The 20,758-nt window shown below is 32.0% G+C and overlaps 1 protein-coding gene across 1 annotated transcript in view; it reads left to right on the top strand.

Moving 5' to 3' along the window:
* The window catches only part of LRP1B (LDL receptor related protein 1B), a 1,653,662-nt gene that overhangs the window by 1,392,244 nt on the left and 240,660 nt on the right, over positions 1-20,758 (top strand). Inside the window, exons 44-49 of the mRNA XM_006921044.1 lie at positions 3,927-4,119; positions 4,761-4,886; positions 8,683-8,811; positions 11,023-11,142; positions 18,542-18,655; positions 18,869-19,018. Of these exons, the coding sequence (XP_006921106.1) occupies positions 3,927-4,119; positions 4,761-4,886; positions 8,683-8,811; positions 11,023-11,142; positions 18,542-18,655; positions 18,869-19,018 (832 nt within the window). The remainder of the gene's footprint in view (positions 1-3,926; positions 4,120-4,760; positions 4,887-8,682; positions 8,812-11,022; positions 11,143-18,541; positions 18,656-18,868; positions 19,019-20,758) is intronic.

Below are 20,758 nucleotides of genomic sequence, written 5' to 3'. Positions count from 1 at the left end.
ACTTCTATCTTCTCATACATAAACAATAAAAAGGAAAGGAAACAAACAAAAGGAAATAATTTTTCTCCTTGTGATGAGAACTCTTAGGATTAACTCTCTTAACTATACTATATATCATACAGCAGTGTTAGCTATAGTCATCATGTTGTACATTACAGCCCTCGCACTTATTTATCTGTCTCATAACTAGAATTTTGTACGTTTTGATCACCTTCCAATCCCTCCTCCCTGCACCCTGTACCTTTGATAACCACATCTTGATCTCTTTTTCTGAGTTAGAGTTTTTTGTCTGTTTGTTTAGATATTTAACATATAAGTGAGATTATACAGTATTTGTCTTTGTCTGATTAAGTTCAGTTATCATAACGCCTTCAAGGTCCACCCATTTTGTCACAGATGGTAGGATGTCATCTTTTTTTTATGGTTGAATAATATTTTATTACCTATGTATACCATGACATTGTTACCCATTCATCCATTAATGGACCCAGGTTGTTTCTATATCTTGGCTATTGTGAATAATACTTATGAACATGGGAGTGCAGATATCTTTTTGAATCACTGTTTTTGTTTTTCTATGGATATATTTCCAGACATGGAATTGCTGAATCATATGGCGATTCTTTTTTTTTTTTCCTCTTTAGGAACAGAATTTAATTAAATCAATTAAAAATCTGTGTTAGTGTTTTTATTTATTTATTTACTTATTTATTTTCTTATCACAGTTGATACAATATTACACGATATTATATTAGTTTCAGGTGTATGACATAGTGATTAGACATTTATATACCTCTAAATTAATGACCTCAAAAAGTCTCGTACCAATCTGACGCCATACATAATGATTACAATGTTATTGACTATATTCCTTATGCTGTACTGTACATCCCCATGACTATATTTATAACTGAAAAACTGAACTTTTTAATTCTTTTCATCTTTTTCATCTCCTCAACTCCACTTCCATCTGTCAACCATCAATTTATTTTCTGAATCTATGAGTTTATTTCTGCCTTTTTTGTTCATTTATTTTGCTTTATATGTTCCACATGTAAATAAAATCATATGGTATTTGTTTTTCTCTATATGACTTATTTTACTTAGCATAATACCCTCTATGTCCATCTATGATATTAAACTACACTACAAGGCTATAGTAATCAAAATAGCATGGCAAATATTTTTTTATACTTTGTGGTTTATCTTCTCATTGTCTTACCAGTGTCATTTGAAGAGTAAAATCTTTTTATATTTCAATTTAAGTTCAATTTATCAATCTTTTCCAAGGGTCATACTTTTGGAGTCATACCTAAGAAATTGCCTAAACAAAGGTTGTAAAGATTTTTCTCCTACATTTTTGTTTAGAATTTTTACAGTTTTATATTTTATACTTTGGACTGTGGTCTATTTTCAGTTAATTTTGTCTATAAAGAGCAGTTCTTTTTAAGTATAGTTTGTATACAATCTTATATTGGTTGTATTAGTTTCAGGTATACTATATAATAATTTGACATTTTTATAACTTAAAATGTGATCATCCTACTAATTCTAGAAACCATCCGTCACTGTATAAAAACTTACCACAATATAATTGACTATAAATCCCGTCCCCTTTTTATCTGTCTCCACCTCCTCCCTGCTGGTAATCATCCCTTTGGGCTTTGTTTCTATGAGTCTGTTTTTGTTTGTTTTGTTTTTAGATTTCACATATAAGTGAAACCATTTGGTATTTGTCTTTCTCTGCCTGACTTATTTTACTTAGCATAATACCCTCTACATCCATCCAGGTCATTGCAAATGGCAAGATTCCATTCTTTTTTATTGCTGAATAATATTTCATTGTATGTATATATCATATCTTCATTCACATCTATCGATGGACACCTAGGTTTCTTCTATACCTTTACCATTGTAAATAACACTTCAATAAACATGAGGGTGCATATATTTTGCTGAATTAGTATTCTCAATTTCTCTGGATAAATATCCAGAAGTGGAATTTCTGTGGCTGGTAAAAATCAACTGTTATTTCTCTACCATCCCTGCTTTTCTGCTGTCCCCGTTTCTCTACCTTCTGCCCTGATGACTGGGCACTTCCGCTGGCCGTGTGGAGCTCACAGAACTCCCAGGCAGGGCTGTACAGGGAAGTCGTCACACCTTCTCCCTTCCCCCTCCTCCTATAGGGAGCTCTGGCTGCTGCAATATGTAGCTTCTTTCTTTCTCCCAATCCACCTCCCGACACTGGGGTTCTTACCTGTGCTACCTCTTATGCACAGATCCCATGCTCAGACATGCTGGCATGCAGTTTGGGTGTTTTTTGTTGAGTTTTAGATGTTCAGCTTATTGTTGTTTCAAGGGGGAAAAATTCAAGGACATCTTTCACTTAGCCATATTTTCTGCAAATACTTTCTTATGCATAAAACACCCTCTCAATGAAGATAGTAAGTATGTCCAAATTGAGGAGACAGGAAACCCTATGAGACGAGCCCCAAAACTTCTAGTTTTGAAAGTCAATGGTACTCTCAGTTGATGCTCACAAGGTTGTAGAGATCTTTTTTGTTGTTATTTTTTATCTTTTGGTTTTGTTTTGTTTTGATTTGTTTTCTAGTTTCCTGATTTCTCTCCTAATCTTTTTTTTTTTTCCCTTCAGGTTTAACTTACTTTTTTTCCCCCCTCGATTTCTTCAGGTGAAAACTGAAGTCATTAATTTGATAATTTTTTAAAATCTTTTCTTTCATATTAGCTCAGTAGTAACATTTTTCATATTTTCCTTAAAATTCATGAGTTTTCTTCTAGAAAACAGATAAGCTATGTAGGAACAGCTTGATCCTTTCAGAATTTGCTTTTATTAGGAGTAAAGCAGAGTTAAGTCTACAGTTAATTATATCCCATTGCTGAAGCAAGACTCTCCAAAGTACTCTATTCAGATTTCTATGAATTAGAAAGTTTTTGAGTCTGGTTGATGCTAACAGGCACAATTCTTAGATCCATTTGAGTTGAAGTACTCTTCTCTCTAATCTTTTGCATGGGTCTTTCACCGGCCCAAAGTTTTCTGAATGCATGTGCATATGCTTAGTACTTAGCTGAATACTCCAGGACAACATTATGCAGATATCTAGAGTTCTATTTCTGTTGCCTTCTCTTCTTTGATGATGCTGCCCTGTGAGATATAACCACACTATCCTCTTCTTAACTCTCAGCTTTATCCTATTCATGAAGTTATTTATCTCTGTTGGGTTCCTCTGTGCTATGCTACTACTGGAATCTCAGACCATCTTGAGATTCACTTGATTTATTTCCTGATACAGTGGTTTTTCATTACTTGATGTCCAATACGTTGAAAAACCTTGTTTTTATATTTTATTCAGTTTTTTAGTTGTTTTATTGGGAAAATAAATATAGTCCTTTTTACTTCATTTTGGTCTGAGTGGAAGTTTGGTCTTTACTTTTAAATATTTATTGCCAATGCATGTATATCTGGTTTAATCATTTATGCTGTAAGCTTCCTGAAGGAAGAACTAGGTCTTATAATTTTTTATATTCCATATATAGTTCTGAGAGCTTGGTATTTAACAGATAACTGATAATTTTTAATAAAGATAAATAAACGTTAATGGTAATAAACTCATATTTGGCTTGTTGATTTTGGTCTGTAATACCGAAAACATACAGTTGTTTATGCAACCTGAATGATTATTAAGTAAAAACATTAAAATATTAAGTAAACACTGCAAAAATAAGTATAATTAAAAAACTTTAAAATATTATAATGGTACATTTAGTAAAATGCATTTTTATCTGATAATTTCTATTAATTAAATGCAACTGATCTTAATTTCTTATTTTTTTAAAGCAAAAATAGATGTGGATATAGTAATATCTTTATTTTTATCTTAAAAATATGATCTTTTAATTCATTTCAGGTGATTGTCAAATCTGGACCAGGGACTTTCCTCAGTTTGGCTGTTTATGACAATTATATCTTCTGGTCAGACTGGGGAAGAAGAGCTATCTTGCGTTCCAACAAGTACACAGGAGGAGATACAAAAGTTCTTCGTTCTGATATTCCACATCAACCAATGGGAATTGTAGCTGTTGCCAATGACACCAATAGCTGTAAGTTATAATAGTAAGCAAATGCATTTCTTAATTATATAATCTCTCAAAAATGTCTCTGTGTTTTAGTAATACTTACTTGGACTTTGTTTTCTTAATGTTCCTGGGGATAGTGTCCAGGATTTGACATTTCAATATACTGAAATTATCTGAAAGGTTTAAAGCAACTTCTGTGGTTCTTAATTCATCACCAGGGGAACAATTCATTTTTAATTATCTGTTTCTACAATTCTATTTCATTCTCTCTCATTCTTCATGTTTGAGTATTAAAATCAACTTATTTCCATGAAAATAATACTTCTTAATAAACAAACTTTGCATCTAGGCTTAATTTTTTTTTAATCACTGGAATATCTACAAAATTGCAGTTTGCAGTTGAGGTATGGTTTCAAATGGTACTAGTGCATTTGATGCTATGTCATCCTTTATAAATGTGTTAGAAGAGGTAGCAGTCCATGTTACTTTTTTTTCTAATATTCTTATTTTTTAAGATGTTTAGATTTTCAAAAGCTCTGAATCTTCTCTGTTTATGACATATTTTTGAGAGATTGAGATGGTCTGACAATTTACTGTTAATATATATCTAACATAGAATTAGGAATTCAATACAAAATGTTATCAATAAAGCTTTTTCATTGCAGGTGAACTTTCTCCGTGTGCATTATTGAATGGAGGTTGCCATGACCTGTGCCTTTTAACTCCTAATGGAAGAGTAAATTGTTCCTGCAGGGGAGATCGAATACTGCTAGATGACAACAGATGTGTGAGTAAGTAAAGAGATTGAAAATGCAATATGACATTCTGCTCAAAGCAGCACACATGGACATTGACATTGTTTTAGGATATTTATGAAGTTTTATTCTATTCCAATATTAGAGGCCCCATTGGCTTATCTGTCTATTCTAGAAAGAACCCAATTCACCACTCTTGTTAATTATAGCACCATGTAATAGATAATATTAATCAAAAATAGTGACAAATGGTGGATCACTGTGATCGTAGGCAGGAAGATGGTGACCTAGCTAGAGAAATACCTGTACACAATGATTATCTGAAAGCTTATGGTTATGACTAAAAATTCAGTCATAGTAAAATTAGTTAAAGCTAAAAAAACCAGTATACAGGCAGTATCATTAGCTTTGTAGTCAGCATTCACAGTTCGTTATGGTATGTAAATGAGAGAGAACGGCTCATGCACCGTATTTGTAATCACTTCCAAACTGTTAATTAAGGATGTAACATTTCAGCCTTGCATAATGTTTATACCTCCCAAAGACATTAAAATCTTTAATTAGTACCATTACAGTATATATTTATTAACAGTTAAGCTTCAAAAACTGTTTGCAAAATAAATAAGGGCTCAAGTGTTCCAGTATTGTCATGAAAAATTAGTCAACAACATATAAAAGGTTAATTTCTCTTTAACATAAAGATTCGTATGTGTGTATGTGTCTATAAGAAAGATGAGAATCATCTTATTGGAAACTGGTGAACTCACTGTTAAGATGTGTCCATTTTGGGCATTTTTTCTCCTTTCATTTGTTTCCTCATCTTAGAAATTCAACAGAGCCGGATATGTCTACATTATAAAAATAAGTATTAGAAGCTATACATATTTTTCATCTTCATTTTCAATTTTCTTTTGGTCTTTACCAGGAGTATCTTCTCTTTTACCTGCTCTTTACTTTAATACAAGCACTATGATAAAAATCATTTTGTTTACCTTGGAAATGATCACATCTAATACAAAAACTTAGATATATCGAGTCACTTTTTAATTGGTATCACAACCAAAAAGGGCACCTCTTAACAAAAGAAGTAAAAGACTTTTATTTATATGCCAAAGCAAATGAAGGAGTAATGAAGTTGGTCAGTAAACTTTAAATGAAGATAGCCAATTTTAATCATTTGTGCCACAAATTCCCATATTTCTTTGTCACCTATCACTTCCCTGAATTGCTCAGGCAACTGCTTAAACTCTTTCAGTTTGCCTTTGTGTTTTCAGCTGTAATGGTGTGGATCTGATGCCATCTGTAATCCTGGAGTGTTAGCCATGCATTAGAATCACTCATGTTTCTTTCACAGGTCACTACAGGCCAGTAGTAAAGCAATGCCTTTGGTCAAATCAGCAAGGCTTATTTGTATACAGTGGATGCCTGTCCTTGCTGCAAAATAGATTAGATACATCTGTCTCTACTAAGCCACCTGCTTCTCTCTGTTGATGAGAGGGAATAAATCAGACAGAAAACTATCATTTTAAATAAGCACAGTTGTATTTACATGAAACTGTAGAGCGATATTGGATTCCTCAGAGCTAACAAACCTTTATAAAAGCATGCTGTATCCATTGTGCATTTGTATTGAAATTCTCTCTGCTCCAGCAGAGAGACTGGAAAATAATTACTGGCTTATTTTTTGTCAAATTTATCTCTGAGAAATGAGGATATTTCTGGAATATCTACATCCACATCTGAGTTAGTTTACCCAGAGTAGTTTGTAAATATTAATGTCAGTGTTAAAGGGGAGAAAAGTCATTTATTAACCCCTACCTGAGGGCAAAGGAGGGAAAATCATTTGTTGTCATAAGGCTTGACAAAAAGATTAGGCAGTTCCATTTTAGACCACATTGCTAACCTTATCAACACCCATGACAGAAATAGAAATAGCAAATATACTTAGATAAAGTAATTACCTTGTAAAAGAATCAGAGGACAGTTGAATCACATTTTTGTTTTTAAAAAGAAGCAGAAAATACTTCATACTGTTTCATCAAATGAACAAACTTAAACAAGAATTGTGCTCAGTGTTTGTTTTTGCATAATAAAAAACATTTATTGTGAATAATTTTTATTTGTTCCCTTCAATAGCATAATTGTTATAAAAGTAAAATTTGACATTTTCCATAACAATTAATTTTCATTGAAAATAAGATATTTAATATGATGCATTTAAAATAATCTAATCTGGTAATGTCAATAGACTCTCAGTAAATGGCCAAATTTTGTTTGGTTCATGGTCCAAGGTGAATATGAGTAGTAATGTCAGCATGTTCCTTTAAAGTTAATGATATTTTCAGATTTTTATTTCTTTGTACTTTCTATAAAATGCATTTTACTTTAGCTACTGACCAGTGAAGTTTAGGCTGCACCAAGAAGAAACAAAAAGAACTATCTTTGGAGAGTGTTGCTATCATCGAAAGAGTTCAATATGAGGTAATAGATAGATCAGATAGATAGATAAACAGACAGACAGACATTCTGTTAAAAGGAGTTAAATTCTAGGAATAATAATAAAAAAAAAAAAGCACTGGAAATTTCAAATAGTATTAGCGGCCATTTAATTAACTATTCCTGAAATAAAATTTAAAAAAGAAATGGTAAATTGTAAAATTAAGCTATGTTTTCTGCATTAGTAGAGATAAATTCTAATTACCTCCAACATAATTAATGACTGGATTTCATTATATAATTATTCAATAAGCAATGGAGTGAGTAAAAGCAAGCAAATAGCACATAATACAACCAAAAAAATGGATTACAAAAGTTGGCTAGTAAATTCATTTTTAAGATTTAAAATAGTGCCATTTCTCCAGGAGAGATCTTTCTAAAACAGGAATCACATACTGCCATTCCAAGGATGAAACCTAGCTGTAGAAAAATTTTTGTACTTTGTGGCTGTTGGCCTATGCTCACAAATTGGGCGAATAATATAAAAGCTCAGACTTTTCATTTCTTATGAAAATCCTGATATTTAAAAGTGAGACATTACGGCAGTGTCAATTAGAACCCCATAAGCATCTGGTGCATGTGCTTCAGAGGTTTTCATTGTCCTCCACCAGTTCATCCTACATATTCCTGTGCATTTCAAGGAACAATTGTTGGCTGTGTATAACAAGAAGAGAGGATCTGCTCCCCGGTACCCTCATAGATAGAACAAAAGGCTGATGGGAACAATTTTAGTAATATGAGTACTTCTGAATGATAGGAACTGCTATAGAGATTTCTTCTGAAGGTAGTTGGAGAAGAAGACCAATTGGAGGTGACGCTTAAGTGAAATCAATCAAGTCAAACATTCAAAAATGATAACTGCATGTACCAGTAAATTTCAGAGTCCTGAAGAATATATAATAGAATTTAATAAGAAAACACAAAAATGCTCTCAGTATGTACAAGGATCATTTAACTGGCTTCCTTAAAATTTATTTTTAAGATAAAATGCTGACCAAGATGCATAAACACAGTCATCCAAATTTAAGTCCCTCTTTCTCTCCATACATATACATATACAGTCACCAAATAATTAACACAATATACAAATAGGCATAAAAGAAAAATGAAGTGAGTCAACTTCCAAAAAAATTTACAAAGGGAGGGAAATAAAAACAACCAAAAAAAGTTTCTCTTAATTTTTGTTTGTAAAGAAATGCTGTAAAATATTGCCCATTATTTAATTTTCTATTTAGATAAATTTTAGTTTATTTTTATAATTAAGATTAAGGGAAACAATTGTTATGATATCAACAATGTGTGTTATTGCATAAAAACATTAACTTTTTCTTTTCAGCTAAAAATTCCTCCTGTAACATTTATTCAGAGTTTGAATGTGGAAATGGAGAGTGTATTGATTACCAGCTCAGCTGTGATGGCATTCCTCACTGTAAGGATAAATCAGATGAAAAGCTACTCTACTGTGGTAAGTATCCAATATGTGATTTGCTCATTTTAGAAAGATTTATAATTTTTTAAAAATATTTTTTGTTTTTTCTCCATTTGGTCTATATGTATGATTTCTGTAATCTTTCCCATTTAATATGCATATCAAGACAATTGGTTTGGTTTTGCTCTTGTTCAAATGGGTACCTTATTTATTATTCATTACCCACAATATTCATTGAACAATTTTCTCATGGTTTTCTATTCATGAGAGGAAAATTTAAATATAGCAGGAGCCTATCTAGTTATTCACCTTTAGCAATAGGTTTTAGGCTTACATTCCTCAAAATATAAGTCAGAAATATCAGTTATTGATGGATATTGCAGGTTTACATTTGGAGCAAAGGTCCATTATCATTAAATAGCATGTTGTTGAGTTCATATCAAAGTGTTATCTATTTGATTCTTGCCTCCAAGGTTGACATGGTACAAAGTGTCCTTAGGTACAAAGGCCGACTATTTTAGCCATGGTCCGCATCAAGCATGGAATACCGCCAGCCGTGCTTCTGCAGGTGACACCAAGTAATAGTCAAACTTTCCCTCTCCTTTGGGAGTAGAGGTTAGCTTTTTGACCCTAGTAAATGACTGATGTTTGCCTTATTGCAATAATATTTTTCCTGGAAATCAGTGTCTGTTCAGTCATGAATAGTTCTTATAGAATTGATCCAGATTATTTCTAAGTCCATCTGATTTATTTTTGTATTACAACATAATAGTATTAGTGTTGTACGCTCTGAAAAATTTAGGAATCTATATCTGGAATTACTATACTTGGCTTCTACTTCTCTCCCTTGTTCCGTTATCTGGGTAATAATTATACCGAAATATTCAATGAAATTTTAAAACAAGAGGAAGATAGAGTTTGCTAAATTCACAGGCAATTCTCTTACTCTTCACACTGCAGAATAACATACTCTCATTTAAAATGAGAATCAAATATAATTTGTTCATGATAGATCTGTAACTAAAATCTTAGGAAATTTACCTCGACTGACATATTTTATTGAATGAACAGCTATATCTTGTATACTATGAAAATATTAAGGCACACAAAATATAATAATAACGAGTTTACAAATTCACATTTGTTATGATTTGGCTTGAGAATATATTTTCTGTTATTTTTATCTTAGAAGCCAGATCATATTTGTGTGAGCAGAAATTGGCAAATTTTTTTCTTTAAAGAGTCAGCTGGTAACTACTTTAATTTTTGTGAAGCATATATGCTCTCTGTCACATATAGTCTATATGTTTTCAATTTTTTGTAGTCTTTTAAAAAATTTAAACCATTCTTAGCTCCAGAGTCATACAAAAACAAGCTCATGGGCTGCATGTGTCCTGTGGGCTACAGTTTGACAACCTAGCTAAAGATTCCAAGCTTTAGAATCATACCTGAGGTTTAATCTTTGTTCTCAAACCTGCTAGTGTGTGACGAGTATGAACAAGTGTACTTACTTCTTTATATTTCAGTTTCCCACTACAAAAGAAGCCTCGTTTCAATGGTGGTTGAAAGCAAATAAATGTTTATTTATATATGCTCAATGTAGACCTTGGTACAAAATTAGTGTTCAGTAAATTGCATCTACTATTATTTTAAGTGGTAACTTCTGCCCCAAATCAGAAAATGTCAGGAAACTCTCATTAAGGTAAATGAAATTCAGAAGGCAATTATTATTCTTCTTAGGAAGTTTCCAGTAGACATTTTTAGATGATTTTGAATAAAAATTTATGGTTATTTATGTGACCTGGATTCACTAATTCAGGAATACACATTTTGTTACTTTTTTTTTTTGGTTTTTGTTATAAAATCCTTGCAGAATACAAACGGCATGGTAGATAGGTGTTAGAGGGTCTTTATTACTTTAGAGGTAGAGATTTATCTTTTCAGAATTGAAGATGTGATATTTATTTATTTCTGTGTTGACTGAAATATTAGAAACAATAATGAGGATATAATTTAAAGATATCTTCAAGTATGAATCACAGGTTAAAACATTTAGCGAAAAAAGCTCTTTACTGAATGAACTACTTGAAAATGCATGAATATTCTAACCCAGAATTTAGATACTGCACAACACTTGTTTTATAGATCCATAACCCAGTGATAATTATTGAAATATCATCTATGATTTTATCTTTGTAAACTTTTTTATAAGACCTTTAATTATGTGTTTCTACTTTTATTTATAAGAAAACAGAAGTTGTCGAAGAGGTTTCAAGCCCTGCTACAATCGTCGTTGTATTCCTCATGGTAAATTATGTGATGGTGAAAATGACTGTGGAGACAACTCTGATGAATTAGACTGTAAAGGTAAATATATGTTGCACCAGACTAGGAATATTATTGTACTCACTATTTCCTGAACTCTTCAAAGTGTGTTGTTAAGAACACTGTGGTTTCACCCTTTTGATATATAACACCTATCAACATCTATGGACCATACTTTGGTAAATGCTTTTGGAGGAGAGTTATAAGAATTAATCGAATATTATGGCTATATTCTCTGTTTCCGGTTTCTATTCCTTTGCTCACTTTAAAACTCTTTTCATTTCTCACCTCTTCAGTTCGACCACCCTACTTATTAGACATTTCTACCAGAATGTGTAATATTGAAATTACTTCTCCAAAAATATTCCCCTTTATTTCTTAATTCTCTATTTTACACATGATCTCATCATTTCTTTATCAACAGGATAGGAAACCTTAGTGTTATTCTTGATTCCTCCTTCCACTATATTTTATCATCCACATGCCTAATCACCAACAAATCTTCCAATGCTTTGAAATATATTCCCTTTTAATCTACTTTGAGCCTGGGTTAACAGAGTAACCCTTTAAATAGTCTCCCTGTCTCTACTCTTTCTAATTAATCCTAATGTTGTTAGTCATGCTAACACTATTTAATAATTTCCCACATTGACTACTGAGACAAATTAGCAAGCCAGACTACCTAGGATAGAACCCTGTCTCCAACACTAACTGTGTGACTCAAGATAAAACATTTAACCAAACTGTGCCTTAGTTTCATAAACTATAAGAAAAGATAAATTATTATATTAATATTTAATAAACTTAGAACAGAACTTGGCCTACAGTAAATACTATATAAGCATCCCCCGCCTTTTTTAATCACTGCCCTGATAAATATATACAAATGGAGTGTCAATGTTTGCAGAATAAATGACACATTTTTTTATTCTGACATTTAAAGCTACCTAAAATCTGGACCCAACAGATTTTTCCAAACCAATTTCCCTTTAATTCTTTTTCCCTTTAATGGAATATACTTTTTTAGGTAAAATTAATTAAGGACTGAGACATGAAATTACTGTCATGTGCCTGCCCTCAAGAAGTTCAAACTCTAAGTGAAAGATAGTCAATTAAACAGATGAAGGTGTACATAGGGTGCTATGATTGCACATATAAGACCATTTATTTTTTGGGTTTGGAAGTATTCTGAAAGGTTTCATAGACTAAATTAATTTTAAACTGTGTCTTAAACTATAAATAAGGTGGAAAGTTCAAAATAGAAAAGAATTCTAAGTAGAGGGAAAATCGAAAACTGCAAGTAATTTGATATGGTTAGAGCCAGATTGCATATTAGGGAGTGGTAACAAAAATGAGACAAGTTAGAGGAAGAAGGAAAGACATGAATACGTTTTTTTGATGCCAGGTTAAGGAACTTGAACTTTATCTTGTAGTCACCAGAAAGTTACAGACTGTTCAAAGCAGGCCCAATATAATCAAATTTACATTTCAAAATGAAAGAAAAGGGAGATAAAACTATGATTGTGCAAATGAAAGCGATAATACTTAGATAGTAAAGACAAACCAGGAAGCTATTAAAGCAGCCAAAGCTAAGAAAAAAGAGGAGGGAGACAGCTATAACAGCATTTTAAAAGGCAGCATAACAAGTCTTTTTGGGTAATGAACATAGAGAAAGCATGGGGAAAGAATAGAGGAGTTTTCTGGAGTTTTTTGCCTGTTTTAAATTATTATTTTTTATCATTATTTATTTATTTTTGTAGGTCTTTTGTGTAGAGTAGGGATAAGATAATAAAGATAACTTTTATTCTGAAGCTGAGCACCTATAGACCTTCAGGTGGAACCGTCCCAAAGGCACGTAAATAGATAAAGATGGAAACTCAGGTATTAGATTTAGACAACAAGTACTGATTTGGGGCTCCTAAAAGAGAGAAAGCTCAGAGAATGTATGAAGTAATAATTTTAAGGAGTGAATCAAAATTGCCTGTTGAATTTTAAAAAAATTAAAGACAGTAATATAAAAAGAGAAGTAGACCTCAGGAATTAAAGAAAGATCTTCATAAGAAATTATTTTTTCCAAGAAAGAAAGATCAATTAGCATTCTAAAGTCAAGAGAGGTCAAGAGGGCAGGCATAAACTGGAGTTTCCATTATATTGACAAATAGGAGATAATCTCTTGGTTACCTTCATGAGAGTCAATTCCATAGAAGAGTTAAGTAAAAACCAGATCATATTAGGTTGAGGCAGAAAATGGACGGTGAAGGAGTAAAGACAGTGAATTGAAACTATTTTTTAGAAAAGATTGATGGTAAAAGAAAATGTGAAGTACAGTTGTAATGAGAAGCCTATGCAAATTCGAGAAGGACAGCGGAATGCATACAAATTATTTTGGAGAGAAATGGATAAGCATTTGGAAGAAAGGAAGAAAAGAAACTAGAAGGAGACCAAAAAGTGGATATGTTTTATTAGCTATTTGCAAGCAGGGTCAGAGAATAAAATAAAGGCATTAAGCTTAGATAAAAGTAAAAATATCACACTAAAATGTGAAGGAACTGAACAATAAATATAGAAAGTAGATTTTAAAATAAAATTTATAAAAGGAACCATGGGAATTTAATAAGTTACTATGAGTTTTCTTGAAAATATATTATTTTCAAAAGTAGTAAATAAAGTAGTCAGTGTGTTTCAGTTCATGAAATACAGTCCCTAGTACGTGGTGTATGTTCATTAAATACTTATGCAGCTACTTGCCACAGTAAGTCTTCCAAAAATATATAGATTTTATTCTGCCTAATGATATCAATACTAGCTGCTGAATAACAATAAAAATAACTCAAAATGTGTCTAAATTTTTGACTTTTTAGTCGAAACTCTTGATTTCTGTTATAACCATCTCAGCCATATACTTACGTACAGAACTACTGCATTTGTGTGTTTCTGTTAAAATTTTTTTTTGTGATAATAATAGTGCAAAAATTGTAACAAGTGAATATCTTAAAAGACAACCACCACAATAAAAATTTACTCCTTGAAGTTCTTCCTGTATAATGTAGAATATTTAAAACTAAAAATGATCATGGAAACTCAGACATACTTTATTACTAGAAATTAATAGATATAAGTAAATGGACTAACTCTTTTAGGATAAATAAATGGGTAGCTTTTTAGGTAAAAGATTACTTATCACAATTATATCTTTTAGATTTGATTTTTCTCTAATACTAAGTTTGTTCATGTGATATCCTTGCTGGACACATTTCATTCTGTAAGGAAAGACTTCCATCAGTCTATTTTCTAAAAGCCAGGTTATCTTATAAAGCAGTGATTCAGATTTCTGTCCGCCCAAAACACGGACACTTACAGCACTTAAAAAGTAATAAAGGAAAAGAAGCATGTAAGGGTTCAGAGACAATGGAAAAAGATCTCTCTCCAAGCCTTTTCTTCCAGTTCTTCCTCTATTTCTATAGTCAGTACAATATAGAATGCAGTGCTTTGTAGTATATGTATGCATACACATACACATGCCATCAGTTGTTTTTGAATTTGAATAAAGCAAAAGAAAAAATTTAAATTAGTGCAATAAGAGTCAATATATACAGGAAAAATATGATAGGCTATGGGGAGAGGTACAGTAAAATCATCTGTAAATTATTTGAAATATTATTACTTTTTTGTTTGTTTAATTTAGATGTTAATAGTATTTAATATTAGTATTTTTTTATTCCACAAGAAAATTTATTTACAGAGTGGAAACAAATGTTATGAGGAATTATTTTCAGTTTCTTCTCCTTCAAAGAAAAAGCAAACCCCAAATCCTCGTAAATCTTTTATTACCGTCCCTTTATATCTATTCCTTTCATGACTGAGAGCTTTCAACAAGAGGCTACCTGGTGGTGGCAGGGGAGATTTGAAGAGTTGTTCAGAAAGTTTTTCATTCTATAATTCTCTACTTGTTGTGTGAGACGTAGAGTGAATCGATTTGTGGAGGATACATGACATCTCAACCTTATCTCCTCTTTGGGATGAATATAAATACTCCCCTTAGGAGTATTTAAACTTCCCTAGGTCACCTGAACTCCTGTAGAGGAACTGAAGGGATAAGTCATTCTGAGGCTGCCTAAAGGAGAGGAAACTGGTGTTTGGTTTTTTCTAAATTTATAAGCAAAACGTTGAAGATTCCACAAACAAGCTAAATGAAAAGAATAAAATACCTGGAGAAGAAATCATCATTCCTTCTGGGTTTGCATATCCGTAGAGCCCAAGTAGTAAATTAAATAAAAGATGTGGTTTGAAAGTAAATGGAAGAGATATTACAGCAAATTTAATGCTTTCTTTTATCTTCTAGTAAGCTTACCTTTGCCACAGGCTGGGTAATGGTGTTGGAAGAGAGAACATTGACTTAAGTTATTTATAAGAAATGTCCTAAGAACCACAGAAATACCAATTGATTTTGTCCTTCCTATCTCATGAAATATGTTAATTAACAAGGGGGAAAAAAAGTGAGTGATGAGAAAATTGAGAAAGTATGTAGGGGAAAGAATGGTTTTACTTTTTCTCTTGCTACTACTTTTGATCTACAAACCCTGTCTGATCTCCCTTTGTAATATTTCATTGCTATTCTAGTGTGGCTGTGATGTTTTCAGTCACATTTTGTAGGCTGGCTTACTTTTTATTTTGGACATTCTGGAGGGAAAAGTCTAGTATATCTCACTTGATTAATCTTTATTTGACTACATTGTTTTGTTTCGTTTTTTTTTTTTTTTCTTTTTCAAGAATTTTAGTCTGAGGAAAATTGTCAGAAAGCTTTTATATACACTTGACAAATTAAATTCGAGCATCTTTTTCCCTCAAAAATTACCCTAAGAGTGAAAAAATTTTCAATACTTGATTAACCAAAACAATGAGAGAGAGGGATACAGTTGATGAAACAGAAAGGAAAGGGTTTCAGAAGAAGAGGCATTTTCTTACTTATTGAATAAAGTTCCCACAATTCCCATGGATTTTTCCCACCACAAGAGTCTCCTTCCTCGCTACAAATGTTGGAGATGTTAACTCCCACAACCAGCTTGCCCCTGCTACTTATGAAATTCTGCAACAACTTAATATGTCTAATGCCACTGCCACTTATCACCTTATTTAACCCTCTAGTGGGTGTCAAACTCTATACCAAGCTGTGGACTCTGCAGTGACAGAATTAGAAGTAAAAGAACTATCTGTTCCTATTTGCATATCTTACACACTCCTAGGCCTTCTCACCAAGATTCATAGCCTTATTTTTGATTGGGTAAAGGGAAAACAATGCCTCCTGCAAATATTCTATCTTCTACCCAGTTTTCTTGACCCCTTACCTTATCTATTTTCCTGTGCCTTTCTTACAAAAACTATTTCCTAATCAATTTTCTCAACTTCAGTTATAGTTTCTTTTCATCTAGTCAGAGTTTCTTTCCTTATTTCTTTCTCCTTCCCAGAATTCCGTCCGACTGTGTTTTACTTGTTCTGAATTTCCCTCTTCTTAAAAGTCACTTCCACCTGAGACCACCTGCCTCCCACCCCCAACACGATTTTGGAACTCCATTACTGTGAAATCCCTGAATCTCCAGTCCTCTTAACTGTCTGAAATGACGTGTTTATGGAGTCATAATTTTCCTCTTCACTCTATCTCCTACCAAATCCACTCAGATTGATTTCCTGCCACATACACAGAAAATTGTCTGTGGAAACTTGGAGGGAGATGGAAATGGCAAAATAGGTTGTGATTGTCCACAGGGGGATCTTTCTGGCATCCTAAACTCTAACTGAAAGTGTAAAATAGGACTTCCAGTATATTGTGAGATATATCTTTGTAGACTTGTCTAGGTATATTACCACTATCTAGAATATTGTTTCCCAGAAAAATGAATCCTGTCTTCTAAGGAAAGGGATTATAAGAAAGATTTTAGAACACAACCTCTTAATAGGAGACTGCTGATACATAGCAAAGTCAGAAATAAAATGTAAATGCTTGTCCTGATTATTTTCTATATTCTGTTTACTGTTTCTACTGAAATATATTAAATGTGAAATGTAATAGAAAGTAATATGGACGAGATCTTGTTTTTTTGACATAAAAAAATCTATATTTTTTCCTGTTTGAAACAGTGTATTTATCTCTACTCATAATAGTATTATCTGTTTCAGATTATGTTATTTTTAATAAAGAAAACAGTGAAGCAATTATAATTGTAAATTGTAAATAAAGCATTCTAATCATCATCTAAACACAAACAATGATAGAATTGCAAGACAATTAAAAATAATAAGAACAGTGCATTATGAAATACAAATGACATACACACCCTTGAGTAAAATTTGCATATTTTAAGATAGCATATTAACCATTTACAACTGATGTAATTTCTATTTATATTTAAATAGCCTCTTTAAAATATCAACACTAGTAAAAGTTGCATAATCTAACAGCTCTTCAGACTGTACATTAACATATTCAACCTGTGGAAATTTAAATTGGGAATAAAAATCTCACCGAAGTTAATCTAACATACACATAGCATGCCATGCACCTGTTCACAACATATTGCTGGAAACCATTACATGATAATGAATGTGTAAGCAAAGTAGAAAGGAATATATGAATAAGAATAAGGCATTCTGTACAGAGTATATGTAATGACAGTTCTATATATTGAAACTGATTTTCATCTAAGCTTAGCAGGGTATTAGAAAACCATACTTTCCAACAATAGAGACAAGTCATACTGCATTTATATTTCTTAGCATGAGGCATTCATCTTTTCTACAAATGTTAGTGATATGGCTATGTAAATGATTATAACATAGCATGGATGATTTTCTAACAGTGTTGAGCTATTATTCCCTCTTTGGTTACTAAAGAAAATGCTCAATGGTTTCTTCCTCTCGGTCTCTTATCTCTGTTTGTCTGTGTCTCTTTACCATAACAGGGACTGTCTCACTTCTTCTTAGCAACCAGATTGAGATATTCCTGTATGCTCTCGATCAGGCATTTGCTTAGTGTCATAACCTTGTCTTTCTAATGTTGGAAGAATAGATAATTTTCCACAACATTCAATTTTTCTATATATTGGCTTAGTCCTGAACTGGTATTGTCATGATGAACAAAGCACGATCCCCACTTTTCATGGAGTTTACAATTTAGTTGGGTAGCAGATATGTAAAAAAGCAAGTGCAATGCAGTATTATAAGTACCACAATAGAAGGAAGAATTGTGTGATAAGAGAAACTGTATGAGGCATCTAACTCAAGCAAGTTTGGGGGTGGGGGCCAAAGAAGAAGTTTAACTTCCCAGAATTTAAAAAAAAAAAAAAAAGCAAAACCAAACAAACTCTATAAATTTAAATGAAACAATCAAAATATTAAAGCACGGAGTCATTTTTTGTTTCATCCATCTATTTACCTGTTTTTCTAGTTTCAACCTGTGCTGCTGTTGAGTTCCGCTGTGCAGATGGGACATGCATTCCAAGATCAGCACAATGCAACCAGAACATAGATTGTGCAGATGCTTCAGATGAAAAGAACTGCAGTAAGACATTCCACTACTTTTTCTTTGTTTATGCCTGGGTGCTTTTGTCATTACATTCAAAACTGTTTAACTTTTCACTGAGCCTTGTCCAGAATTGATATGTAATTATTTTTTTTTTGTCTTTATGACCTGTATAGAAGGCTCATAACTTTTACAAATGAGATATTTTTGTTGTTGTTGTTGTTGTTGTTGTTTTTGTTTATCTCTTTATAGATAATACAGACTGTATGTACTTCTATAAACTTGGAGTAAAAACCACGGGTTTCATAAGATGTAATTCTACCTCACTGTGTGTTCTGCCAGCCTGGATATGTGATGGGTCTAATGACTGTGGAGACTATTCAGATGAATTAAAATGCCCAGGTAATTCTAGCATGGGGGGAGGGGGGAACATTAAAAAAAAAAAAAAAAAAAAAACAGACTTTGCCTTGAAGGTTTAGAGGCTAGTTGTGTAGAATAAATGCATTAATTTTCATTATTGACGTTCAGTGGTTAATATTAAAATTTCAATAATGTAGACTAAGTTAAAAGTAATCGTATTGTTCTAAACATGTGACCTGATTTTTTTAATAAGTTATGAAATGATAATCAAGAAATCTGTATTTAAATCAATCTCCTCCTTCATTCACTATTAATCCTTCTAAAATTGGTGATTAAACTTAAAATGTATACTCACTCTATAACATTTCCATGGACATATTACATATCGAGGAAAAAAAAAAAGCTATTCATAAGTTAAAGGGTGGGAGACCATATTTCTCACCACTGGTTTACTCGAGGTTATTATACAGCTTATATTGTCATGTCAAACTGTTTGATACAGTTTACACAATCTTTTTCCAAAATAGTATGGGTAGTAGTTATCATTACTGGATCAGGTTCAGATAGGTATGTTTAATCTGACTATTAACTATATTTACCTACATGAACTCTGATAACTGTTGTCTGCAGGCTTAGAAGAGTGACTTTCATGAAAAAATAATGGCCCTGATTCTTTTTAACAGTTTGAAGAAACATATTTAAAAAATATAATACAGAAAAAAAGCATTAAATTACTTTAACTGAAATTAGACATGCTATATAGGAAATCATTACTATTATAAAATATATGTTCTCATACTGCTATTTCTTCTCTCTTTACCCTACTGCTACATTCACTTTTTCCATGTTTAGTTGACATTTAATAATTTTTGACATATTTTAAGAAATTATATTTGGGGATATTCTGCACAATGTTGTACACAAACACACACACACACATGCACACAATATACTATGAAGAACCGATATTCTAATACTTTATAATCTACCACTTAATTGGGTAATAGTGAAGTCCTTCCCTCTCCACTCCCCTTTTTTTCTTGCTAAACAATGTTTAACATTTTTTGGCTCACCACAACCCTTTCACATCTTTTATTTTTCCTTTATTTTTAAATCCATAAAACATTTTAAAAGAAATATAAAAACATTGTTTCTGGATTATGGAACCTGCGTGTTTTGATTCTTAATCCAATAATTTTTCTGCAATTTTTTTACCTCATTATGAACTACTTTTTAAAATTATCTTGAAGGCAGCATATAACAGAACTTAAGGTGAAACATTATATATATTTATATATATTTACTTTTTCATGGTCTTTATATATTTCTAGTATTAATAAATTATTTTAAAAATTAACTTTCAACAGTAATAGAGAATTGTGATTATATTGAAGAAGAAGGAAAGGGATGCTCATGTAGAATTATGAGACAGGTGAGCAAATAGACAGGAATCCAATAATAGGTCAGTCTGAATACCTTAGATTTTTATCTAGGCAATATCCTAGGAAAAAATAAAAGGTAAAGCAGACTCAACACTTTTTAGTTTAATAGTGAATTCTCTCAAAAAATTATTTTCATCTTTAATTACATCTATAAAGATGACATTTTAAAAAATAAAATGGGGTAATTTTTGTTATTGTAAAATAATCATAATGGAGCATTATAGTATGATTGGCATATATACTCTAAGATTTACTTTCTGATTTGCTATGAGCCAAACAGTCCAAAATTATGTAAAACTGAAGGTACAAGTGGACCAATGAAATCCAGTAAAGAAAAAAA

Source organism: Pteropus alecto, unplaced genomic scaffold, assembly GCF_000325575.1.
Source record: "Pteropus alecto unplaced genomic scaffold, ASM32557v1 scaffold3, whole genome shotgun sequence".
NCBI classification, from domain to species: Eukaryota; Metazoa; Chordata; class Mammalia; order Chiroptera; family Pteropodidae; genus Pteropus; species Pteropus alecto.
The sequence above is the reverse complement of the archived record's forward strand: the minus strand, read 5'-3'. Positions and strand labels throughout refer to the sequence as shown.